Source organism: Aythya ferina, assembly GCF_964211825.1.
Source record: "Aythya ferina genome assembly, chromosome: 7".
NCBI classification, from domain to species: domain Eukaryota; kingdom Metazoa; phylum Chordata; class Aves; order Anseriformes; family Anatidae; genus Aythya; species Aythya ferina.
The window spans coordinates 23,692,368-23,719,711 of record NC_140302.1 but is presented as its reverse complement, the minus strand read 5'-3'; the positions used below and the strand labels follow the sequence as shown (position 1 = coordinate 23,719,711).

The 27,344-nt window shown below is 41.4% G+C and overlaps 1 protein-coding gene across 6 annotated transcripts in view; it reads right to left on the bottom strand.

Moving 5' to 3' along the window:
- ARMH3 (armadillo like helical domain containing 3) overlaps positions 1-27,344 on the bottom strand; it is a 119,461-nt gene that overhangs the window by 65,772 nt on the left and 26,345 nt on the right. For all 6 annotated transcript variants that reach the window (XM_084526629.1, XM_084526630.1, XM_084526628.1 and 3 more), the window contains 7 exons: positions 24,195-24,253; positions 22,821-22,886; positions 21,687-21,756; positions 20,129-20,189; positions 17,198-17,286; positions 2,274-2,356; positions 1,641-1,767 (listed from right to left, as the gene is read on the bottom strand). In XM_084526629.1, the coding sequence (XP_084382755.1) occupies positions 1,641-1,767; positions 2,274-2,356; positions 17,198-17,286; positions 20,129-20,189; positions 21,687-21,756; positions 22,821-22,886; positions 24,195-24,253 (555 nt within the window). The remainder of the gene's footprint in view (positions 1-1,640; positions 1,768-2,273; positions 2,357-17,197; positions 17,287-20,128; positions 20,190-21,686; positions 21,757-22,820; positions 22,887-24,194; positions 24,254-27,344) is intronic.

Sequence of the window (27,344 nt, the reverse complement as noted above, 5' to 3'; positions counted from 1 at the left end):
TCTTTTTCTCATCTGTGCTAACAGCTGTCCCAGGGTTAGGGGATAGAAGGGTGACTGTAACCCCTGTGAGCTGGATTGACAAAGCCAAAGGAGGCTGTTAGTTTAGCCTGGCTAAGTTACGGCTTTCATCAACTCAAGACAGTGCTGCCTTATCACTTCCTTGTGCTACCATTACATGTCATCTGCAGGGGGAAAAAAGTCAGCTCTGAGTAACATTTTTTTGTCAAACTGTAGGTACTGTACTTGAATATCTGAAGTAACGTATTCAGAGTTTCCATGCAGGCTTCTACAACATTAATTCAAATGAGTTTGTCCTATGTAGCAGGATGGAAAACATTCATGTGATATATGAAGTGTTCAAAAAGGTCAGATGTGCCTATCACAGCCCGACTGAGTAAGTATTTCAGAGTATTATTTATCCAATCCACTTTCCTTCAGCTTCCACAAGGTGGTTTGAAAAAATTACTGACTAATAAAATCACCTCATCTTACTAACTGCAGTTCTCGGAAGTAGGAAATAGGTTAGCAAAAAATCTTTTGAGCTCAGAGAGCAAAATTGACCAACTGATCCCTTATATAACAGATGAAAACTGTAGGAAGTTTATACAAAAGGGCGATTCATTTTCGCCTGCAATTACAGGGAGTATTTGGCTCCTTTTATTTTGGTGAGGATGATTCCCTCCCATGTCAGGAGAGTGCTGTGGCCAACTGTCTCTGTCCCACAGCTCCTAACTCCCCTTAAATGCTTATATTAACTCCTGTTGTTCGATGGGCGATCAAACTGAGAAGGGAGCAGGGAGTGCACGGAATAAAGGTCCTTCTAGAACAAAGCAAGCAAAGAACACAGCTTCATTCTTTTCTTCACAGCTTCAAGCATGTAGGCACTGCACCACTCTTTGCTGCAGCTACCCCTAGCTACAGGCTCCTGTGTATACACACAGTCTGATTTTGCCTCCATGCATTCTTTGCTCTCCTTTGTTCCTCTTTACCCTGCTGGGTTTCACTTGGTAGCACTCCAGCACGTCTCTCTCTCTCTGAAGGATGGCAGCTTCTCCCTATTTTGCCAGTAGGCACATTCTTCAGTCCAGTGATTTGCTTGTCATTGCAAGCAGGTTTGCGAGGGCTGTTTTCTTGGTTTGTTTTGGCAATGACTACTCTAGATGTGATTTGTCTAGCACAGCAAGCTTCCTTTTATAAAAGTTCCTCAAATTCTTTTCCAAACTCTTGTTTGCACTGAGTGCTTCTCTGTGCTGGCTAGTTCTGCAGCATGTACTGACCTTGACTTGACACTCTTAAATGTGATGGATGCAAACTACAAATTGATGGACCAAACAAAAATGCATGAAATGTGTAATACCACATAAATTTGTTGGCACAATTGGCCACTTCAAATCACAGCAACTGGCTGTTAGAGAGGCAATGGGTCTGCTCTTACTTTCTTCTGACTAAAAATATGTATTGCTTTAACAAGTTTCTCTCTCTCAATTCTTAATTTACCAAATATATCAACACAAAACATGTCCAATCAAGGAGACAGGCATCAGCAGCAGGTGGACAAAGAACACCTGACAAACACCCACCACCATCCTCACGTCTACTCATGGTTAGAATTCATTCCTGACCAGTCAGGAGGTACTCACCCATAGAATAAAGGTTGTCAAAATTCTGGTGCATCCGAATGATTTCATAGTACAGCTCATCATAGCTGCTGGGCGTGGGGAGAAAGGTGTCTCCATAAGTGATAAACATGTTGAATAGGTTCACAACCTATACAAAGAGGTGAAAAGAAGTTACAACATGAATATTTACACGAAGCTAGACTGCAAGAGAATACAAGCTACGTTCAAAACCTTCAAAGAAACAGCTCGTTTCCATTACCCAGTATTGCATTAGCTCATTGTTCTGTTGTCTTCATTACAGTACAGAAGAGACAGACAAGCAGATTAAACATCATATCTAGGTCCAGAAAAACGGCTTTCTAGTATTTTGTATACAAAGGACCATACAACAAGAAAAAATATTACCAAATCCAGAAAATTAAGCTAAGTCTTTCCTCACACAAGCTTGTTTATTTCAATGAGGAGACCATATGGTGACTCCAAGCTCCCCATTTTCCAAATATCTGGCAAAACCAGCCACAGTGATGTTCCTCAGCTTAGTTGCCTTGTCCTGATACCTCCTTACTCAGGCAGAAATTATGAATTCTTTCCTAAAATTCATTCAAGTTTAATTAACTTGTTTAAAAGAAGAGGATTTGATTTGTCTGTACTCACCATAAGAGCAAGGGTGAAGATGTTGTGTTTGGCCAGCAGCACTGTCTCATTAGACATGAGAAACTTCAACAAGTTGATCAACGCTAGGAGAAAACGCATTTTTTTTTTTGAATAAAACTAAAAGCAAAGCCATTCTCAACAAGTCACTTAAATATATATGCATTTTCATTATCCAATATCAACTAACTTAAATGATAGCTGCATACTTCTCAGAAATATATCAATTCCCACATTTATTCTCCTTCACTGACTTCCAAATCAAGTTCACACAGGCTCAAGGTTAAGTCACTTGTTAGCTTAGATGGTTCAGGTTTTTTTTGTGTGTGTTTTTTGTTTTGTTTTGTTTTTTTCTACCTGCCAGACCATCAAATGAGCCTTGGAGCTGGAGAATCCAACTCTCTCCTTTCTGCTTCATACATCACCAACATGATGTATGCAGTCAGCCCCAAACTGTCACTCCTGTTGATATGTGCAGTTTAAAAAAAATAAAAAGATGAAAAAACAAAAAACTCAGCATAGCTTTTCTGTAGCTCTATGTCACTGCTGCTGCAATGGTACAAGCAAGGATGTACTACTTTATTGTGTCAGTTATCTAGGGCTGTGCAGTAAAGACTACAGATCTGGTTCACGCTTGTCTTGAGAAAGAAAACAAAGGCTTCTGCTGTAACCACCCAATATCTGTTAGTGATAGTGGGAATTAACAAAAAGGTTGGCTAAAAAAGCTTTAATCACATAGACTTTACAATAAGCAATTGCATTCTATACACTTGAATGAAATGGAAATTTCTTTACCTTGTTGCTTCAAATTCTGGATTTATTTTTTTATTTTTTAAAAGAAGAAAGCTATTTTCTTCTGCAGGATACCTGCTCAGGACTAAAGCTGACACCTGTCTAGAACAGATTCTTATCGTACTCTCTGCTCTGAAGTCAACAGGTTTCAAGGTTTTAAAAAACTGAAAAAGATGGTCTACAAAGTCAAGCTGGAACACTAAAAAGACTTTTAAAAAGGTTCTTGATTACCTGCTAATTGGTAGCTGCATCTACTGATTTCTTACAGGTGAAACTAGAATTTGTTAACCTGTTCCTTTTCGCCCCGGTTTGTGGCAGCACTTCCACAAAACTTACTGCTGCTCATGGTTTGGTGCAGTCAGGAAAGAACATAGGGAAAAGAAAAAAATGAAAGAAAAAGACACAATAGCTCAACAGTCCCAAGAGAAGCCTAGGGACAGCTATCTCTGGTGTACTAATCTGGAGCTATTTCCAGCCAAGCAACCAGGAATACTTGGATTCTAAAAATTTACCATGACTTGTGAGGCTCTAGACTGTTAGAAACCACATTCCACAAGTTCTAGATGCTAGAAGAGAAACTTGGTCAGTGAGACACTTAAGCAGTTACCACCCGGTACCAAATGGAAGATTTGAGATATGCCATTTGAACAGGCAAAACAAACTGTCCATGAATTTATAAAGTTTAAATATGACCTCAGATTTCTACGCAATATGAACTGAAGTAATTACTGCCACCTTCAAACACTATCATTATCTACTCAACTAACACATCAGTAAGCCTGCAAGAAAAGCACCTTTAGTTTGGAAGAACCCCATTACAAACAGAAAGTGGATCAGTCAACTCAGCCCAAAGGTACAGGCTATGAAACAGGAGTAGATAAAGTACAGGGAACAAGAATGACGTAAGGGCAAAACTCAAATCCCCCCCTCGCCCTTTCTTCAGGACTATAGGGTACTCCAAAAAGATAAAAACAGAAAGCCTACAGTAAAAAAGCAAATGCGAAGAGACTCGTAAATTCTGGAATTAAACTTTCAGAGATTATGAATACAGAGCTGCAACCACTGCCTTCCAACACTAGAGATTCACAAGGAGGATCAAAAGTTTACATATGGCCCTAAAAAGAGAAGTCTACAGTCCTTGGGAGGATATTTACTCATCACAGACAGAAGTTACTTCAGTTTATTCCAATCTATCAGTGGGTGGCTTGATGTTCAATTGCAAATCAGATTGAACAAAGTTCTCTGCAAACTCCAGATGGGCAAGTGACTTTTCTTGCAGGTCTGTTCCAGGAATTAAGTAGCAGCAGCAGCCTCCCTCCCTTCCATGACAGACGACAACTTTGTGGAGCAGTAATACTGATAACTTTTCAGTCCCGCCACAAAACTCCTAATACCATCAGCATCTCATCATCAGACACTCAAACACCTGGGACCAAAATCAGAGTGAAATCAGAGCCTGGATTCCAGCTCTGGAAACACTCCTGTCAGGTATTTTTTCCGCAAAACAGCCATTTCAAAACAAAGAAGTAGCAGGTACAGATTGGCTCTCCACTGGAGCAGAAATCCAGCTAAAAACAGGTTTCCAAGGTAACCAAGCCTCCAACAGCAAAAAGTACAGTCTCCCGCAGCCAGTGCTTTGGACTGAAGACAGCTGCCCTGCATCTCTGTCACAGCAGCTTGTTAGCCATTCCTCTAGTTAATGCTTATAAGCATGATGTTACCTCTTTTCCAAGCCACAAGACTCCATATAACCACTTCTCCTGCCCCTGCGCTGCTGTTCAGCTACTTGCAATTGAGGTTTCTGAAGGCAGAGCAGCAGAGCTCTGTTTTTTCCACAATAAATGGCACGAAGCCTCGTGTTTTTGTACCATTGCCTCTCGCACTTCCAGCAGAACCCTGTCGAAAAGCCTTTGGCAGCAGGTGGTCGCACAGCGTGAAGAGAAGGCGCTGAACATCCAGACACCGTGAACACGAAAGCTGCTAGTGGTGAGAAGACATTTTTAAAAGACAGAGCCTAACCATCACTATCTAGAGCACAAATACTCACTGACTGACAGGGGCAAGCACCCCACAATTGCCCATTGCAGTGTATCTCAGACACCTCCCTGAAGCACTTGCATTGCTCTTTTTTTTTTTATTTAAATGTTATCATCAATATAAAGACCTGCTGCTGTGCTCTACCCCAACATCTGCTGTAATAAGTTTGCTCGTGTTTAATTTTTCCTGTTTCAGTTTGAAAGACAAGATATTACTGCTGCTTGACATCCACCTTCATACTTGAATTGCACGGCATCAACTCACAACTTACCTGTGTTGTTACTTCCTAAGAAGTAGGACAGAGAGGGACGCCTCACATGAAAAAGGAACTCAGTGCTGGGCTCAGAGCTGGTCCTCCAGGATCACAGTAACTGTGTGCACTGCACAGATAAATACCCAGCAGTTTGGGAACCCCACAAGCTGTAGTGCTCTTACCTGCACCAATGCTCAGAGAACGACCAACCTCCTTCTCTGCCAGCACATTCTGCACCAGCCTCTGTTCAGTTTGCTCAAAGAAAGGCACAGCAACACTGTGGATATGAGTCTAAATCCATGACTACCTTTGTAGCCTCTGCTTGTAAGGCAGACCTGCATTGAAAATGAGGGCAGCTATGCCCTGAAGTTTTCAGGATTAACAGCTCTGAGACCCAGCTTCAGATGCCGAGTGCCCTTCAGTGACAATTACACACACCAAATAAATCCTGAGAGCAAAGGTCCAGCTGGCTGAACATCCATCCATCCCCGAGCTTCGACAGGGCACTGTTACCGCTGTTCCTGAGCAACCTGGAGCCAAAGCAGATGTGTCACTTCTTCCCTACTGCAATAAACTGTTTTCCTCTCATATCCAATCTGCAGGCTGCCCTCTTACACTAGCCATGAAATTATCCATGTTTGCTCCCAGTGGAGCAGCGGTTTCAATTTCTCAGCAGTGCAGACAGAACTACAGTCCTTGCTTCGCCACAGCCATGTTATCCAAATTTCTGTTCCAGGATTTAACAGTGATGGATGGTTTGGGCAAGAGAACTGATTCAATATGAACTGAAAAACAGCACTTGTTTTTTTGCAATACACTCTAGAGTATTATTTTTTTTTTTTCTAAAGATACCTGTTTTTGGCATCCCTTACCAGGATACAATACACCCACTACAGTAAGCCTCAAAATCCATAATTTCACATTGCAATAAGTATCACCGGAACTTCTTTAGCAACAAAGGAGTCTGTAACTGAAGTAAACTAGCAGCAATCAGCATTTGTATGTGAGCTCCTCATTTTGTGCCCTTAACTGAGCATACTGACTACACTTCACAACTTGACAAGCAGAGAACAGAGCCCTGAACACCTATATTTGCAGCCTCAAAACCAAGTAGATAAGCACACTAAGTGGACACTTAAATTGGGCATGAAGCCATATGACTGGCTGTATGTGACAGTGGTGCAACTCATCCAAACCAGGTTTTAGGCAATTTTCGCTCCCAAGGATTATTATAGCCAAAGGAGGAAAGAAATGAGATCATCAGCTTTTACAGATACCTTCCCAGCTTTTTAAACTGAAATGGCTGCACTGAAAGAGGTTCTTAGCTCCTCCACCATGCAGCTGCTTTTGAATATTGACATTTTTTCCTTATCTGCTCTTGTGGCCAGTCTGTGTGCTGAGGAGCAAGAGTACTCCAGCTCAGCCATTTGCAAGCTAATCTGCTGTAAGGAGGCTGTGGGCAGCCAGCTTCTCTTCCTCTCTTCTACCACAAAAAAGGCAATTCCAGGTCTGGATAGCTGCACTCCCTCTTTCCCTCCTCCTCCCCTATATTCCTCCTCCCATTGTAGACTTACCTCCTTTCCCCGTAAGCCTTGTTTCAAACAGAAGTAAATTCAGCCTTGGCACATCTGGGATTCAGACAGTTTTTGTTCTATTCAGTGTCTGTGTTCAGCCTTTGGCTCACGCGTAACGGAACAGGAGCATGGGGGTAGGTTAAGTAGAAAAAAGGGAAAGGAAGAGAAGTAACACCGTCCCTTGGGCAAGTCAGAATGTAGCACAGACTCTGCCACAAGCATCAGAAGGCTCTGATGTGCTATTGCACAACAGAGCAGAAGAGAACAGCCCTGAGACACACATCAATGAGATCTTGGATGAGTTGAGCACAGTATGGAAGCCTCTGTCGCCGCATCTGCTGTGCTCGCAGGTCAAAAAATTTTCTAATGGTGCATATAATGGCCTTCAACAAAGGAACAAAGGAGGGGAAAAAAAGATGTGAGGGCTCCCCAGAAGCTACAGTGTAAGATCAATTAACAGGGATCCTGTGCTCTACTAATATCCTCTGGTTTTCTACCCTCAGACTCTCAGAACACACTGGGAAGAACAGTGATTTCCCAATTCCCCCTGGAGGTTATCATTGTATCATCAATATGCTCAGTGCCCTGCTTTCAGCATTTCATCTGGCATCCCCCTTCAGATGATCTCCACCCACACGGCACTACAGGGCAGTTGATAATGACGAGGCAATGCCTCCCTGCCACGCAGAAATCCTGAGCCGGCAAGCACCTCAGCAGCACAGTAACCCTCCTGGACTCCTTACAGGCAGCCTATTCACTTAAACATATTCTCGAGGCAAGGTCCATCCCACTCACAGTAGCACATGGCATACCAGACCTGGCAAGAATCAGTGCGCTAGGCTGGAACTAAGAAGAAACTGAATTCAATTCCTCTGGAAGCAGCACTTCAAGTCTTTGTGTGCTTCAACTGCTCCAGCTTTAGATAGGAAACAGCACTGCTCTGTCTGCTGCAGCACTCAAAGTGGAAACAGCTGGCTTCAGTCTTCAGCAAAATAGGAATTACCTGAGCTGGGCTGCTGAAGGCAGCAATATGACCCTGTAACCGCCAGCCATACCTCTGCTTCTCTTCCTTGTACTGGAAAAGAGGGCTCAGGCTCTGGGAAGCAGCGATCCCCCAGAAGCTGGTCGCTGTTTCTGAACACAGATCTGTCCCCTGGCATCTGAACAGCTCTACATCAGGGAGCTAACAAGAATACCACCGGCTGTACCAGGTCAGAGCAAAGGCCCACCTAAACACAGCATTCTGTCAATTACCTGTTGAAGAATAACGTGCCAACCGATGCTTTCTCAAACGCTCTTCCAGACTCTAAAATTCAGCATGACTCTCTTCACATGTTAGGGAAACTACTGCACAGGGTGGATAAATAACAGACTCGCATGACTTGACAATACCATAACCACAGCCCAGTCCAGTCTCCTATTCCAGGCTGGAGATCATAAGAGCCAAGCTGGAATAACCACATATCCTCACTGGTTTCACTGTGCTGTTGCAGGAAGGAAAAGAGACCCTGGAATAGAGTAATCACCTGTAATAGGTGCCATACCTGATGAGAAATTCAGAGGTAGGGAAGCAAAAGGCTCAAATGCGTTACCCAGTGATGACCTGAGCGTTAGGAAGGAGCAGATCTGGCTGTGTTCAGCATGGGCAACCACTCGGCTGAACGGTGATCAAAACAAACCCAGCAGGAGACGAATGTCTACAGATAGGTTTTGACAGCAAAGAACCAGAGGTAGTTTCCAGATAGAGCAGTAGGAACACGAAACGTGTCCAAGAAATAGCTCCATTGCTATTACAAACTAATGCACCAGAACCCCCCGAGGCACGAGCTATGCCAGCGTCTCTGGACACGCTAACCAATTACTCAGGGACACGGCGCTTGCTGCTTCCCGTCAATCAGCCAAAGTGCTGGAAACCAGAGCTGCTGCACCGTCACCGCAGTCCCCTCTCGGGAGGGCAGGGGAAGCAATACAAGCTTTGTCAGCATCGCTATTTAACATGCTTCAGCTCCTCTCCTTTGCTCTGATAAGGAGGAAGAAACCTGCTTGCAGGGGGAATGGTCACCTGGCTGGAGGGCTGCTGCCACCGCTGCCTCCCTGCTTGCCGCATTCCTGCTCCCGGCCACCAAAGCTCTGCAGCAGACATCAGCTTATTATTGGCAGGCCCCCCGCTGCCAGCATCTTGGAGATCTACAGCTGTTCCCTCTTTTCTCCATGAATTTCAGGGTATAAGCACGAAAGCAGCCTTATTCTTCATCAGGAAGAACAGCACGGCAAGGGCGAGGGCGCGTGCTGGCATAACCCATGGCTCCTGGGATCAGCCGAGTAAGCCACTTCGTTTCCAACCCTTTACTTACCTTGCATAGCCCCCGTTCCTGGCACTCACTGTTCCCACCTAACTACAGCCAACGGTGTGCAAATTGCAAGCTTAATGGAAATGCTGATTGCTGCTGCCAGAGCAATGCTGCTTGATAGCATTCCAGCACGCAGCAGCAGAGAAATCGCATCTTCTAACTTCAGCTGAAACTCAGATGAGCGATGCGTCTTTTTCGTAAAAAGTTAAATAAAAACTGTGAAATAATTAAAAAGCAAACACCTACAAGCTACATGTTCCTCTTTAGAGGAAAGGGAAGGATTGAGCTTAATTCTACTCCAGCCGATAGTGCAGGTTCACACTTAATTAAATAGTAGTCTTGGGAGTTAAGATTGCACATTTTTGCACAGGGTCTAAAATCAGAGCCAATTTAGAAAGGATGAGCATGAGAAAGAGCAGAAACACTGAGCAGGGACATGGGAAGACAACAAATGGACCTAGGAGCGTTGCTTCTTGAAAACAAAAAGGGCATGGGGATAAGTCACCGCATTCAGAGCACTGCAACCCCTCCGCACAGAAGAAATGGCTGTAAACAGCTTTGCTGTAACCTTTCTATCATCAGCAAGACTGTTTCCCCCAAGATATTATCACACTCTACTAGGTCACCATGATCTACAAACTCTTAGAGATGCACAACCCAATTCTTTGGTGTTAGCTGGCTTTATTTAAATAAATACATTGCAGCACAGAGCAACGTATCCAGATGAGACCTGCCAAGCAGTATGACTAAAAGGTTGCCAGATGGCCACTGAAATGCCTGAACTTCCTTTGTGCACATCTGAGCAGAGCAAGGCTCTGTTGATGAAAAATTTCCATCCTGATCTCACCAGGTGAACCATAAAAAATAACATCAGATTTTGATTATTATCTTCCATCAGTAACTGGAGTCAAACTCCTTACTGAGAGTGTTAAAATATATTAATAGAAAGTGATAGTCGCTACAATTAAGTAAAAGTACACTAACAAATACATAAGTGAAAGGAGATACTTCCTAAAAAACGCTGCACATAGGGAATTTAGAATATTATTTTATAAGAAAGCCACTTATTTTTATTTATTTGCATTTCTTACACCTGTACTTAACCAAATGTGAAATGCTGTTACCACAGAAGAATTCTAGTTTTGGTTGAAAAAGGTGATGTGGAAAGGTTAATGTGAAATTGGCCAACCAGGTGAGAAGAGCATTTGTAGTCTTTCTTCTGAACATCACACATCATCTGCTTATAGTTCGCTTTGTAAGATGGGACAGGGATTTTCTCTGGGATATCATGGAGCTAACAGAAGTAAATTAAAAAAAAAAAAAATCAATTGATATCAACCCTCAATATACATCATAGCTACAGACAACATTTCTTTTATAAGATTCTTTCATCTTTCAGTTTCCATCCTTTCCTAAATTCTAACAGGACTAGTTAAGTAAATAATACTAAATACCAGTAAAATCAATTAATAGCAGAGAGGGAAATAACACAACTTATATAAATCTACAAGTTCCTTTTTATAAACCAACAAATTCATCCGTTCAGGTGCTCCATCACCTGCACTCTGCAGAAACTGCCCAATTTGCCCCAGGGAGCTGCTACCCATCAGTCAGGAATGTCAGCAGCCTGCATCCAAACCAAGCACACAGAGCATAAAACTGCTGCCACACATGCCAGGGGCCAGTGCTCAGCAAACGTCATTTTTGCAGTCCCACGACTAACATCTGCCGTCAGGATGTTAATAGAAGACCTATGAAATCCTGCTCATGTCTTTCTTGGCAAAGAAAGAAGTCACAAGCACGGCTGAAACAGGCAAGACATCATCCTGATAAGAAAACATCCTTTCTTCTTTCAAGTCTACAATAAATTAAGAAGCACTGACAAATAAAGCAGGCTACACACCTTAGCTAGACACTAGCTTTCATTCTCTGTTTGCCATGCCAAAGGTCCCAGGAAGACATTCAAATAAGAGAATAGGAGAAAGATATTTAGTCCCATCCCTGAAAGTTAAAAACACTGAAAAGCTCCCAATTCAGAGCACATGAGTTCTAACCCAAAGTTCCTATCCAGTAACACTTCTCAGCCTCTCCAGCCCTCTGAAGAAGCCACATACATGTAAGAGTGTCTTCATTCCTCCTCCTACTCCAACTTCCCTCCCCAGTGCCATCCTACCCAGTTTCTCCAACCTTCTCCAAGCTCTCCAGCACAGTATAGGTGCCTAGGAGATGTAGATGCTGGTTTGTAGCTTCAAAAGGTTGGACCAACCTCCCACAGCCATAAGGCATGGTGAAATTAGAGGGTAAGCACCAGGTAAAGCTTGAACTAAGTAGAGACACAAAGGAGCTAAAACTCCAGCATTTGTTCTGCAGTCCTCTTTAGAATTTACAAGCAGCGGAGTGAAGTCAGAAAGCATTTTTGCTGGAAGGTGTTTGAAAGGTCAAGCCTCACATAACGATTTCTTTCTCTTCCCAAAACAGAATGCTTCAAGTAGAACCAGTTAACAAACAGGCCTTTGTTTTCACCGTAGATCTCACTTTATGAAAGGATTTTATGATCAACACACGACCTCCTGTTCCTTCCACCCTACCCCTATGCATGACCTTTATTATAACCTTTGAAGATGTTGTGCTGAAGAGACATTCTTTTACGCTTGTGTCATCCTTCTCAGCTTGAAAACATTTCTTTGTTCCTATATCTACGGCATTCCTAATTGCACAGAAATTACCAGAGTAGCATCATCTCTATCATCAGCTGGAGAAGGGCATCGGTTAAATAACTGCTTCCTCTGAACTCCACTAAGATGTCACCCACATGCAGAAGACACTGTCCTTGGATCTTCAGCCTTGGTAGTATTTTCAAAGCCAGATAAGACATTTTGCATGTTTGGAAGAAGGTCAAATTTTAGGTCTTTTATTCAAACAAACAATCTTAAGTAATTTTCTAACTGACCAAGCAGCTCTATACTCTGTCAAACTCTCATAGCACCTAGTGATCAGACAATTTACCAGTGCACTAAACAGTATATGAATCCTGTCTCCACAAAAGCTTCGAGACAAGCTTCCCTTGTCAGGTAGCTGCTGCAGAATGTTACAGTGATGGCAGAATTAGAGATGATGGGGAGATGCAACAGTACCTGATTTCCAATCTGTTCAGCAACACAGATCAGAGCGTTGAAGCAGACTATCAATTGCTGGAGAACCAGAAATGCCATAGGTAATAAGCACTATTAGTAATCAATATGTCAACAGAACTACCAAAGCAAGATACAAGTGACTAAACAACACCAACTTAAACATACACTACAAAAAGACAAGTGTGTTATACGTACTGAAAGGGTTACTTTCAACCTCCAAAATATTCTTTACTTTAATGTGTTCCAGAGGAACCTTTCACCTCTTGAGTATCCCCCCAAAAAAAGTTCAGCATATTATTCCCACATTATAAATGCAGAAACTGATAAAAAGATCCAAGGAGTCCACACAAAGAATAAAGTTATATTTTGCCCAATAGCACTGCAAAAGTCTGCTTTGACAATCCTAAAATAAAAGTGGATAAAAATTAACTGCTTGATGATGCCACACATTTGAAGCACCTCCATTTAAAGAGTACATTCAGCATCTGTCAAAAATAACCAAGCTAAGAGACAAGAAGCTGTACCCTGTATGTTACAATAATTTGGGAACCTGTCTGCAGTGCTTTCTAACAGCAAATCTCATTTGCAATCCAACTTCATATTCAATTGCCCTGATAAATAGTTCTCTCTCCATTATTCACTACTATATATTTTTAAATTATCTACTCTTCCTATTATAAGGCTACATTAGAACTGCTTTTCTGTTTCTTTAAACATGACTTTTGCTTAAAGCAAACCATAGCAACTGCAAAGAAGTTACCTGAACCCCCTAAGCTCGGAGTGAATTGCTCAAGCATTACTAATTTTGAGGTGGGAGGAGTTGAAGAAATGAGGTATTTTTAAATAAAAAGCTTAAATGACTCACTAAAATTCTTTTGGCATAGCTTATACATGCTTGACAACAACAACATATATAGCACCTTTCAGCACCCAAGTGCTGTACATACTAGCTAGAAAAGAGTTCGACAATTAAAACTCAACCCCAACTCTATGACCAGCAAAATCAACCTTTCTCACATGGCAAGGAAGGGAACCTAAGAAAAACATCAGGTATAACGTGTTATTTCTCAAAGCAGGGAACTGTTTGCGACTAAGTAAAGTTTCCTCTTTAGCTCTACGTTAACTTACACTTGACATTCAGTAAATCAGCATTTAAAAAGTCTCAGCTACCCGGCATAACAGCCCAGGAGATCTGCAAATTGTCCAGAACGGAAATAGGGGAACACAATCATATCTACTTAAAATTTCCAACGTTGGCCAAAATTTCCACGCTAGTCATCAATAACAGCACAATGTCATAGAAGAAAAAAATGAAGGTTTTCTTCAGAGCTCAAAGGAAAGAGACATACACTAACGACAGACAACTGAACTGAAGATAAGCTGCTGTTTTCTTTATTAGGAACCAAGATCAGAAAGAGTCTCTGGATCTGAATGTCTGGTCCATCTATCAGCAACTGCACGTGGTAATTATTTCCATAGACTGATCAAGATGCTATTGCTTTTGCACTAGTACTGTTTTTAGGATATTCTGAAGTCCAGCTCCACCAGCAATCAGATACTTATTTTCACACTCTCTAGTCAGAGCCAGTTTACATGCACTACTTTTGCCATCTACACATCTTCCTTTCTGTCCTGTCTGTTCTGCACCTCCACTCACCAGTTGCAGTCCCGTGGATCATTCTCTGGCAGCTTAACATTCTTGGTCACCTGGTCAGCCCAGCTAGAAATGTATATTGTATTGAATGCCCTGGTCCTGGCCCCTTTGCTTAACAGGAAAAAAAAATAATAATAATAATTAAAAAAAAAAAAAAAAAAAAAACACAGTCTAATGTGGAAGCTAAGGCTAGATCACAACTGAAGACTTAGAAACAATGTTTTCCTTCTTCAAACTGAGATATTGAAAAAAGACGACAAGCAGAAGTAAGATCCACGTAAGATCCAGTAAGAAGTAAGATGCAAAAAATCTGGCATACAGCAGCACATCCAAAAAATTAAAGTATTGAAAACTACAAAAACAGACAGATGTGTGTCCTGAGAGATGCCAAGCATGTACCTCCACTGCTTCTCTCTGCCCTCTTTGTAACTGAAAATCAGAAAAGGAAAGGCAGAAATTTTCTTGAAGTCCTGCTGGTCTTCCAAAGACAAGGAACCCACAAATGGAGAGCATCAATCTATCCATCAGATGACACATGAACGGCTTATCTTAGAGAACAGCTAACTTTAGAAACTGTAGGTGAGCAGAATGCTCCCTTCGTTGCTACTGCTTCCACCTACAACCTCTATCTTGGATCCTCCACATTCCATACAGACTACCTCCTCACCCCACAGCATTCCCTTTGTCTTTTTCTCCTACTCAGTTTTCTTCCTGAAACTACTCTCCGCCTGTTATGTTCTAGGTACACTTCTCTCCCCTCCTTTCAAGGCTTCCTTACACCAATTCCCTCCACCTGCTTTGCTCCACTCCGCTCTGTTTGGGGGCTTCCACTGCTGTTATCCACACTGCACAACTGCAGCTTTGCTCCAGTCATCACGTACCTTGTCATTTAAGAAGACAAGTGTGGGCTTGAAGACCTTCTGTAAAGCTTGCCTGGTGGAGCAACTGAGGAGATCTCAGACCTTAAGGTGAGTAGATGTTCCCTTTTAGGCACTCATCCAGCAGTGACAACTAATCCTTCAGCCCAAAGCAAAAGCCCAAAGAGATGGAAATGAATGCAGGAGGCCCTGTACTCTGGTTTGGCATTGTCTGTCAGGCTGATCAAGACTAGAAAAATACCCTTTTTTTTTTTTATATCAAAGGCAGCAACGTTCTGGGTAATCAATGAGCAGCCTTGATAGGGATAAGAGTTAATTATGAAATACATCTCAAGATAGAGCTGGCAATTAGCACTTAGTCTGCCACAAACAGCACTTTAGAAATACACACCTGGAGCAGTTAGGAAATGCCCTTTTACAGGTGCACATATCAGTCAACACAAGGCCTTGCCAGTCTGTATGAATCACCTAGCAGCTGCTGAAGAATCTCTGTTCCCCTCAATATCCCATAGAAAGATTTAAAACACTTACTGTAATTTACTTCTGCATGAGAGGATCTCCCTACACATGCAGAGATCTATACTAAGTGGGGTGGAGCTCTTCAGCTACATCAGGTGTGCAGCCATTCCTGGTCCTTCACAGAAACTTGATCAATCTGAGTGCTTTTTACTATACTGCTTTGCTTTCTAAGCATGTGCAGTACCTAATACTTGTGCGGCACTTTACATTTCCTAAACACTGTGCAAACACCAGCTAGAGACAGCTAACAAGAACATCTCAGAATACTGAATCAACGTGTAGCAAGGATTACTTTTTTTTCCCCCCTAAAACAGGGGAAGTTAAAGATTGAAAGATGTCTCAGAGTGCTCTCCGGACTGTGGAATAGTACCTTCAAGGAGAAAGCATTATATTTGAGACTTGAATAATGCCATTGTGTAGGAAAGATCCAGCTCACCCTGGCCAAATAGGAATGGATCCAGGTTGCTGGTAACTGCTGAGAAGACATCAAACAAACTGTCAGATGCAATTTCTATTCACCACAGAGATTCGCATTGTAAACACTCTTCTCCTGAACTAGTACTACACTGCAGCCATGCCTCTAGGGGTTCTGTTCTGAAGAAAGCAACAGAAAAGAAATCACTAATCCCTTAATTAGGGGCACCCACTTCACCTTCTATAGGAATAATTTAGAAAGCCTGAATGGGCCACATGTCACAAAAGGCAAAAATTTATTAACTGAACCTGACTCAGATTGTTGGTTCGTTTTTCTGTACCTACACTCAGCTGTGCAAAGCTACTGAAGGGAAGTACTCAGTGTTAATTAAGAACAGCTTCAGAAGCCACTCATCACCACCTTCTTCCCTCTCAAATTTCTGATGGGAGTTACATTACACCAGCAAGTCACTGATCCTAGGTCTCAAGTACATCTCAAGGAATACACAATTAGGGCCATATTCCCTTGAATTTTCATAAACCTCTTGTTTAAGACACAACAGCTTGGGGATTAACTGTACTTTCCTAGCTGAGCTACTTCAACACTTGCAAGGTTAAAACAGAAGCACACACCATAACCACAAAAGAAACCTGTTAGTCCCCTCATCCATTCTGCTATCCTCCTCTCCAGACCTCCCACACAATGATGGCATCATAAAACAGTCCTAAAATGCTACATCCACTACATTATGAAAAAAAAAAAAAAAAAATCAAGCATTTAAAAAAGATACCAGTGGCATAAACCAGACTATCTGCCATCAACGCAAAGGTCAGACCTATACACCTCTCTTCCTTCCCACTGACATTTCTAGGTTGTTCTCCTCAACAGGAGATTTAATGTACACTATTCTATGTATATCCACTTCTTACAGTTAAAAGGAAAAGTAGGGTCCACCCTCCATTTTATCTAAGAACCTACCTCCGTTTCACTCTCAAATAACTGAGAGAAACACTGCTGCATAAAACATTACTTCATTTCTCCAATCAGGTGAAGGAGGACTCAGGTAATGAAAAACAAAGACACTTGGATACCATGGTGATCATGGCCAGACAAGAAAGTAAATTAGCTACCATTATGATAATGACCTGGCTTTCTAAAAGAGGTAATTTGCATGTAGCAAGTAAGCTGCAAAATAAAGATGATTTAACAGAATTGATGCTTGCTGTTTAACCCTGTAGCACTAGAACAAGCACTCATGGATAAACAGCTAACCACTCCTTGGGCTTTTTATATTTGACCATCTCTGTAGATGCAAAGTACCTGACCAGAGCTCCCTCCACGTGTAATGAAGCCTCACTCTGCATTTCTTCTGGTAGCACAGCAGCTTGTGCACAATCTGAATACAGCGTCTGGAAAAAAAAAAGGTAAAGAATCAACTGCATTGCATTTCCCAGTAATTTTACACTGAAGCTGTCAGCATCTCAGAAATCAGCAGGGAAGTAGACAAACACAAACCCTAACAGAGGAGAATGGAGCTCATGGTTTGGGGCTCCAAGAGGGAAGCAACAACCATACCGGATGAACCAGACTAGACCAGAGGAAGATGCCTGTATAACAGTTTAAGCTCAACATGATTGGTTGCTCTTTATATTTAATTAATACTTTCCACTCTTTGCTGACTTTATCTGAGGACCTCGTAAGCTCTACAAATGTAGTTACCTGACTTTCAGGCTCCAGATGCATGAGATACTGCTACCAGATTTTGGACAACCTGGTCAGAATGGAGCTTTTTGGTTTCTCTGGCCCAGGTGACAAGGCTGAAAGAACCTATACAGTGAAACTAAATCCGCAAGGTATTTAGTTTGACTGAATGAGGCATGCAGTTTAATTTTATATATATAATATATATAATATATAAAATTCTTTCAAGTTTAAGTATGATCTTCAGAATGATCAAGCAATACACCTATGAGCTCTGAAATCCCCCCAACATACAGCTAGTATAATTCTGAAGTCTTCAAATCATGCAGGCCTCTATAGCACTTTATAGTGGTTATAACACCTCTATAGCAGTTATACAAACTCCTAGGTACACAAACACATTTCAGTACCATCCAAACTAAATACATCATATGGTGAGTAAATTCCCTAGCACTTGCAATTTTTAAGGACAAGATAGAATATGTATACAAATTTGAATTTGATAGATCAACCTGCTTTTAATTATTGGCATTTAGAAAAACAGAGAGAAAACAGACTTCAAAAGGAAACAATTCCTTTTTTCCTAAACTCTTATTTCTCAGAAATATATTAATATCAATACCTCTCTGGAAAGACACTCCTGAGAGGCATTAAACATCACACAAACAGAGAAATCAAATTAAAAACATTGCATGGAAATTGTTCAAGATGGGGTGAAGAGTTCAAAATAAGACTTTCAAAATCCCTAAGAAATAATATGCACATGGTATATGTTCTTTTTAGACTCTTATACAATCCCCAAAACACAACAGTGGGCTAAGGACTGAAGTGGCTAACTTCAGAGGAATAAAGGTAAAACCACTTGTAATAGCTGAGCATCACATTAAACACCGTGTTACAAATTGGATTCTCAAATTCAAATAGAAAAAGGAATCAAAACTGCCACGATAGCAGAGAGCTGTCTTCAGATCAGGAACAGCAATTGCTCTGGGGAGAAAACTACCATTTCTGATGTTACTGGCACCAGACAATGCCCAGTGCCTTTCCACCTACATATTTACCTGGCTGTAAGATGAGAATTGGCCTCTTCAAAAAACTACTTAAGGCACTGACCAGAAAGAATCTTGTAAAGGATAAAACATTTTTTTTTTTTTGTAATTACAACAGTGTTATTGGAAAATACTCTGCAGAGATATCTCAGCACTGAAACCCACTTGTAGCACGCAGCAGCATACATTTTTCTGGGTGAAAGCAAGGCACGGAAAAAAAAGGGTTGGGGGGCATTACAGTTCCAGTCCCTCTGCCTTAGGGGTCAGAGAGCCAGCTACCAGCCCTACAGACTCCCAAACCACACTGTGGAAGTCACATCCGTCCTGGTGGGGTGTCTTTGCTAATTCAGCTTTGCACCAAGAATTCATAACACACTTAATGGACAAAATAACACCTTTGGGCTGGATTTCTCTTTCCGGTATTAATATGCCTTCCACTGAGCGGATTCATATTGCCACCTATTAAATGTAACGCGGAGAAGTATCACACTATTTGTGCATTCAGAATATCCACTTCGCCTGCAATATCTGTGTCTGCTCTGGGATGGTTTCAGACAGGAACATAGTGAAAGGGCTGCACAAACATGCCAAAAGGAATAGATACGGATGTCTACTGATTGTTGCTACAGCTCATTATTTTTATTCTCATGGGGTTTCTAGATGTGACCTTACCTTTGAGCCCAAGCATTTTTCAACCTTCTTCTCAATCCCAACATACTACCCAACGACAACTAATTCTGTAATTGTCATTAAAAATACATTTCTCACAAAGTTTTAATTGAACTCTATGACCCTTACAAAGGCACTGTAATTTCAGAGTTATTTGGGCAAAATCAGAGCACACTGAAAACTTACGTTAAGGGAAAACAACCTATGTATCTGTATCCCTTCTACAGAATATAGTGCTGTTCAGGCCTGGGGGAAATTCAGTACTGTACAGACAGTCAGAACAAAGCCAATGATCTGCCTAAATCCTATTTCTGCACTCCAGGACAAAGCAGAACAAAGCATTCTAAGGGCCTAGGGGGACACAAAGTGCTCGTGTGCAGCTCTGTCCTCTTCTCCTCTCCTTTTCCCCATCGCCAAGTATTACCCTAGCAGTCTATTTCAGGCTTAAACTTCTTTCCCACTCTCCACATCACCTTCCAGGCCTCACATCAGTCATCCCCACTTCTTTAAAACTGTCTTTTCAGTTTCTAGACCAAGAATTCTTGCCATGAGTGCATATTATGAAGCTTCTTTCAGATTGAATAGCTCTTTGTATTTGATCAAGTAAATGATGAAATCAGTTTAAAAGGTGGAAATTCACTTCACTTTCAATTTTCCCATCACAAAGATTATTTTAGAAATAGAAAAAGTTGCCAGAAGAGTTCATGAAGAGTCATCTTGCTCCCCACCAGCCACCAAAATGTTATTTCAGCCAGACGATTGTTATATGACTAGAATTCCATCCAAATTCAAAACTTCAGATGAAACTAGGAATCAACCAACAGATACTTACACGTAGAGATCCATAGGAAATTCTTTCATCATGTGTGTTACAATGAACTCCACCATCAAATCTGAAACAAAAGAAAATGATGAAGTAAGTATTGAGCTAGCTACAGCTAAATTCTAGTAGACAATGATGAAGAAATCAACCTACTCCACCAACCTCCCTACCAGCCAATAGTCCTGCTTAGAAGAAACAAATTTTGCTGGAAAAAAAAAATACACTGGAAACCAAGGGCACGTAATATAATTTTGTTTGAGGCACTGCTTTCCTCATATGCTTTCCCTCACTATTAGTCAAATAAGGAATACACTGTGAATTCTGATGCTTAGAATTGTTCTCGTATTTCAAGCCCTGTCACTAATGGAAAATTCCATTGAGAAGCACATTTTAGAAAATCATTCTCACCAGAAATCATACAACCCAGAGGTTTACTTTCAGAGAAGATATTGTAGAGAACACAATTATTTATCCATAAAATCAATTCTGAAGCAACTAAGCCTAGTCTGGTCTTAACACAGACTATACTTCTGCTTAAGACTCATTCAGGAAAAATAAAAATAGAAAATAAAAAATAAATCAAGAACGTCTCTAACATTTAAGGGAACCCAATGTGAGGATAACAGGTAAAAAGCTCCAAAATACAATTAAAACAACTGAAAGAGATAAGTTACTACGGTTCAGCCAATAAATCCTAACCAAAGGCACATCCATGTGTTCACCTGAACATAAAACATTTAAGTTGTGCCACTGGTAACAACTGTGAGGTGTAACCTCCTAGGGTCCTAAGCACCCAGCAACAGGACTCTATAGTTAGCAAAAAACAGTCCAGGGGAAAAGTACACGATATCTGGTAAGTCTAGAAAGATTCATTCCCCATCAGTTTTGTTGTGCCATCAACAATCACCTGTTTGAAAATCCTGGAGCACAAGACTTCTTCCATTTCATCAGGCTTAAGAGCCGCCCAGAGATTCAGTCTCCATCCATCTCTGTACCCATTTATATTTTTGGCCTCTGCAGCCATGAGTCTCACAATTTAATCATTCACTGTGTGAAAAGCTTTCAGCTGTGCCTCTACATCCACAGGCAAAACCAATCCTTGCTACTGACATTCTTATTGTTATTTTTTTCACTCAGAAAAGGCTAAATGCCCAGCAAATCTTCCTCAAAATGTATTTGTCTTTTCCATAGGTTTGTTCTCATTATATCATCTAGACAGTACTTGTGACCAACTGTCATTACACTCACCTAAAACTCCTAATTTATTAATCAGCTGCCCTGACTATTGTTATGTAATCAAGTGAAAGAGGCCAACAGGCTTCCACAACACTTGCTGTAAATGTATACAGGATTTCTTGCTACAGAGCAGCAATCTTGAATTTAATTTCTCTGTGAGGCAGCCAGGTATAGAGATGGACTGTCCATAGCTGGAAGTCTCTTTAGTACTTAACTGCTTTCTTTTTATGTCCATCCACCCCTCCCCTTAATCCACAAATCTCATTTTTCTGCTGCAGAACAAAAGGTGCTTTGGGAGCCAAAAGCACGCAGGCACTCTAGCAATACTCACCGAGCACTGCACACACCAGCGGGCGACAGGGCAGGTTCTTGTCTGCCGCTTTCTTCCTATGCCTCATTGGCTTCAAACACACAAAGATGAAAAGAAGTCAGAAGAAGCCTGAAGTGACATTCTGCGTATTACTGTATTTTTCATGCAAATAGTACCATCACAGACTTCCCTTTGTCTTTCTCTCCAACTGCTATCTCACCTATATTAATCCTGAAGGCCACAGCTGAGGCAAAATTTTGCTTGCTTTTCAGCACACCGACCACTGGGTTTTTGTTACTCTAGCTGCGTAACTGGAGGGCATTGTTATATCACAGGGTAGAAAATCACACAGCAGTTCCTTTTGCTTGTTTAACATACTGATTTGCTCCTGACCCAGATGCCTGATCTGCATTCTTAACAGCAAGTGCAGTATTAAATAGCTTCAGCCTTAACAGTAATAAACCAGAGAGGCTAACTGAACAGAGAGTTTTCTGCCAAGTGGGAAAGACTAGCACCCTTGCAGTATGTTTACTATAAAGTAAGATGTCTGCTTCTGTCCTGGATCAGTGACACTTTCAAGCACTGCTCTGGTGTCAGATGAGGTAGCAATCACCTGCACCTTAAAAACAGAATGCATTAAGTCAGGAGAACTGCTCAGTTACTTGTAACTACATAAACACTTCGTGAGCTAGGTAAGGAAACTTCCTCCATGGATAGCTATAGGAAAAAGCTATGGAAAATATATTTTCTTCTTTGAAGACAAATCCCCCCATTCAGGAGAAAGCATAAGCCAAATCAGAGCACCCAGTGTAACTCCAATTGCACATTATTATATCAAGAGGGCTAAAGCTTGCTGAAGCTTAAGGAAGAACATTCTGTGTTACTGATCTCTTCAGAGACCTCATAACACACAGCTCCTGCCCGGCTACACAGGCTGCTGAATTCACCAACAGGGCAACCTGTCTTTTGAAGGACTGAGACATTCTGGGAATGATTTTTTAAAATCCTTCTCTAACTGCTGCATTTCTGACAGTGTTTCCACATGCCTTAGCAATCTAGGTTAGACGTCTGTGACACAGTTTTCAGCAAATGGGGACTTGAATCCTGTGTTCTCATCTCAAAGACAATGCAAGGCATCCATAGGAAAAGACTCACCATCCTGTGGAGATTTACTCGAAAATTCATATTGTCATCATGGAGAAAAGCATTAGCATATTGATCCTGTTGAAAAGGGGAATAAAAAAGAGAGATGAATAGCAAACCAACTGGACACCAACTTCCACTTGTCTCTCAAATCACGTGCTTTAGTGCAAAACTCCTAATAAGTAGCTATAAGGTTAAAAACATCTGTGTAACCTTTTAATGTCCACACACATCTTCGATCCCACAGCTAACCTCCCTCCTGAATCCAATTCCACATTAATTAAAGTCTGTACTACTTGCTGTTTTACTCACTATTTATTTTCCATTACCTCCTTTGCTCATCCAAACTGCAGACTGTACACATGGCAGTGTCAAGATTTTAACAAGTGCTATATAATGCACACAAATCTTTGTGACAGTGTGGAAGAAGGTCCAAACTGGCATTTTGATGGACCCATCATGCCAGAATTCACTGCAGCACTAGCAAATAGGTTGGTAAGCTGTCCCACCCCTCAGGCAAAACTTGTTTCAAGACCAGGTCTAAATCAAAGTGATTACTCCAGGCCATACAGCCAAGTTGTTAAAATAAATACACCGTTCCTTTAGTACCAGAGCCAAAACATGCCCTTGCTATGTAGAAACAGCATTTCTTATCTTGTATTCACCCACCTGAAGAACTTGAGTGCCACAAATACTTGTTTATAAATAACAGAAATGCACATAATTAGCTTTTAGACTGCACCCTGAAGAAACATTACTTCAGAATCCTTACACTGGTTATGAACATTGCTGCTTTTTACTCTTTGCTAAGAAAGGTCTTTACTTGCAAGCAAGCAAAATGTAAATGCCACACAAACTCCACACCATTCAGGTCAAGCCATTAGTGCACACTTCCCACAAGACAGGACCACCTTCACCAGCACTGCTGACACAGCCCAGCGATACTGCTTTCTCACCCTACTACAAGATTTCCTACAGTCCTACAACCACACAGCTTTCTTTTACTCACATCCTTCTTGGGCAGATGGGATACAGTACTACCCATACTCACCATGAGTAGCAAAGAGGTGAAAGGTGTTAGTAAACTATTCATCTAAAAGCCTGTAACACCACAAGGTGCTCAGTAGCTAAGTGAGAACAGGCATAGGTTCACTGTTTTCTCTCTCTGCCTCTGTGAGTTGGCTATACCAAGCAAGATTATCCAATTTTCAAGTAAATTTTAACAGAATGGCATCAGTTTTATTAGCAAAACATTAATTGCCTGAGGGCCTCATTACTTAGAACCACTGTGGATTTTCAGCTCCTGGTGAACAGGAGGCAGGGGATGTGTAGACAGACAGGGCCCTGTAACACACCATCTGCTGAAGGGTCCCACAAGAAACCTACCTCTGCTATGCACGTCAGGATAATCAGACACAGCTTGCCACTGTGTAGCCGGTGCTCATCTGCAAAGAAGCAAAAACAAGTTCTGCATGAGCCACACAAGCGTGGCAATTCAAAGGCTATTTCATTCTGCAGCAATGAGAGAAAGCCCAGCCTTGGAGAGTCTTCATACCCTACTTCCTCCAGGATAGCTAATAATCCAACAATTCTCATTAGGCACTCGCCCTCCTGGTTAGACAACAAATCCCACAAAGCTTTTCCCCAACAAAGTTTCTGATTTGAATCTCCAGCACCACTACAACTATCAGTGAGGTTTCTGTCTCACCCAGTTTTACTTTTGCAGGTATTCCAAATGCTAGTATAAATCCCTGCCTTTCTGTGACAATGGAGGTGTGCTTTTCTCTCTCTGAGGCAAAATGGAAAGATCACCTTTGCTGTGGGTTATCAAAGTTTTGCTAGAGGCACAGCACAGCGTAGCAGAGCAAGCATGTGGGGAGTTTAAGCCCCAAGTTTTAAACCCAGTGATGAGAGACATGACCTAGTTTGTTCTATGTAAAACCATAAATGAAGTCAGCAAGGACTTAGCATTTTAAGGCAAATTAAGAGTTAAGGAGTTCCACCTTGATCAGGTCCTGCAAATTCCTATTCTTCTTAAAACTTCAAGCAGCTTTTGGTATGACTGATTACTGGAGGGCTGAAAGATTCACAAATAGAATGAATTCTGCAAATAAGACAAGTGCAATTTTTGATTGGATTATTTAGAACTCTTCTCTCTCAATTTTAATCTGAAATGCATCTCAGTTATTTAGTGTATAAGTCACAGAGTAACTTTGTATGGAAGAAACCTCTGGTCCCATCCTTGCTCAAAGGATGTGCATAAGGTAATCTATAAAAATAGACAGAATGGGTTTAGCTGGCTATTCTATGTACGTTGATGCCTCACTTTCTATTCCAGGCTGCTGAGGGACAGATATTTACTAACAAGATGTGCCCTGTAGTATACTGATTTCACCTTGCTGCTCTGAGTAAAAGGAATTTTGGAACAGGAGAATTAAAAGTCTCACCTATGCCTTCTTACCTCAGCTAAGGCATGTAACTGAAAAGTTTTCTACACTAGCAAGAGAAGGAAAAATGGCCTTAGAGAGCTCTGATGCACTGGAGCCTTGTTATTTTGCTATTGTAAGGCCTCGCTGTATATTTCTGTAGGTGCTGCTACTACTTCTCCCTGGGGATCATGCTGTAAAGGCTCCTGTTCCATACTAAGTACTCTGCCTTCAGCCAGCGTGTTGTGAAGATCATGCCATTTGCAGCAGAGTTATGGGGCATCTACGCAGGCAGTTTACTCACACAGACGCTCTGTACTTTAGCAGCATCCTTCATTAAGGGAACAAAGCAGACCACTTCCTAGGGGGGGGTGTATCAGTATGAACCCTATTTTACAGATGGGAAAAAATGACACAGAGCTTTTGTTTCTCTCAAAGCAGCTGCCTCTGACTGGCACAAGAGAGATGTCAAGAGGAAAATCTAGCAAAATGCAATCTATTAAATTATGCTCTCTGGGACAGGACTGAAACAACTGTCTAGTCCTGGATGTGGAGCAAACCAGTCTCCCCTCTAAGTGTTCCACCTGTCTCAAGACATACAGAGAAAATTTAAGTTCTTCATTTTTCTTCCCTTGTTGCTATATTGGTTTCACGCGCTTTCTCTTACACAAGAAGAAAAAAGTCAGGCAGGACCCCATCTATCCTCAAAATAAAAGGACAGGAATACACCCACTAGAATTAATAGGCAGCAGTTGGGAAAGCACATTTTTTGTATGACTAATCTGTAGAACTCTTTGCAACATACTGCCATGGAGGTGAGCAGATAGGTCTATCAGCCACACAAATTTAAAATGTTTTACAAGCTAAAAGCAAGGTGATGCTTCTTTCTTTAACTCCTGTCTCATACCAGGATAAACTCATTTTTAGCTGGCTTGTGTAGTAAGGAACCTCCTCTATCAGGTTTCATTCCATCTGAGACTAATCCAGCCTGATAGTTCCTGAGGCCCTATACACACTTCCCGTATTATAGTGACTAATAAGTGTAGCAGTTAAATTTAAATACATAAAAATTGTTTCATCAGAGACTTGGATCACCAAGAGAGACCCTGAAAAAAAACAAATGAGAATGATTAGAGAGCTAGTAAGCCCTCCTCATGCGTGCAATCTATAAAGAATGACTGAGCGAAGATTGAGGTTGTTTAGTTTAAAGACAAAAGCAAGAGGAGACATGAAAGCAGACTTCAAATACAGAATGACTGTCACAAAGAAGAAAGAAATAATCCATTCTCAATACCCATCTTGGAGAAGATAACTAGTAATTAATTTAAATCTCACCGAAGAATTTAAGATGTACATGAAGCTTTTTCACACTGAAGGTAGTTAAACACTTGAATAGTCTAAAAACGATACTCCCCTATCAGTGTCTCATCCAACCTGTTAGCAACAACTCTCAAAAAAAAAAAAAAAAAAGATAGGTAGACCTGATTCTGCTTTGCTTTTGAGCGATGTGCTAGATACATTCATGAAGTCCTTCTAAGCCCTAATTTCAATTATTCACTTTTTCAGTAAGAAGCTTGCATACTGAACAAGACTGCCAGACAATTTCCCTACAAGCCTGCATACAAGGAAACTCCCTTGTCTACTCTCTTATACAATATGTTCATCTTATACAAGTGTTCATCCAGTTCAACAATCAACATATCATAGCTCTGCAGCCATCTTCCTACCTTTGTTCAGGTGTAACATCTAACTTAAAACAGCACAAGTTGGTAATGGGCTGAAATACGGTAAAAAGATCACTTGTCATGTTCTTGCTACGGCCCTGCCCATACAAGCACTGGGCAGAACAGGACCCTTAGGTACCTTGAGCAGGAGATGAAGCAATACATCACCAAGCTTCATCTCCTGAAAGCTGAAACTACCCCCCCTCCAAAGCTATCAGAAGAAACAAAAGGCACAGCACGGAAATGTATCTCATCAAGTAAGTTACTGTTGGTACAGTGCAAATCACAGCCACCACCTGTATAATTAAAGAGCTGTCTGTTTAACCAGCAAGTACCAGAGGACACAGAAACGTTTCCTCCTAATGCTGAGCTTTGCCTCATGCGTC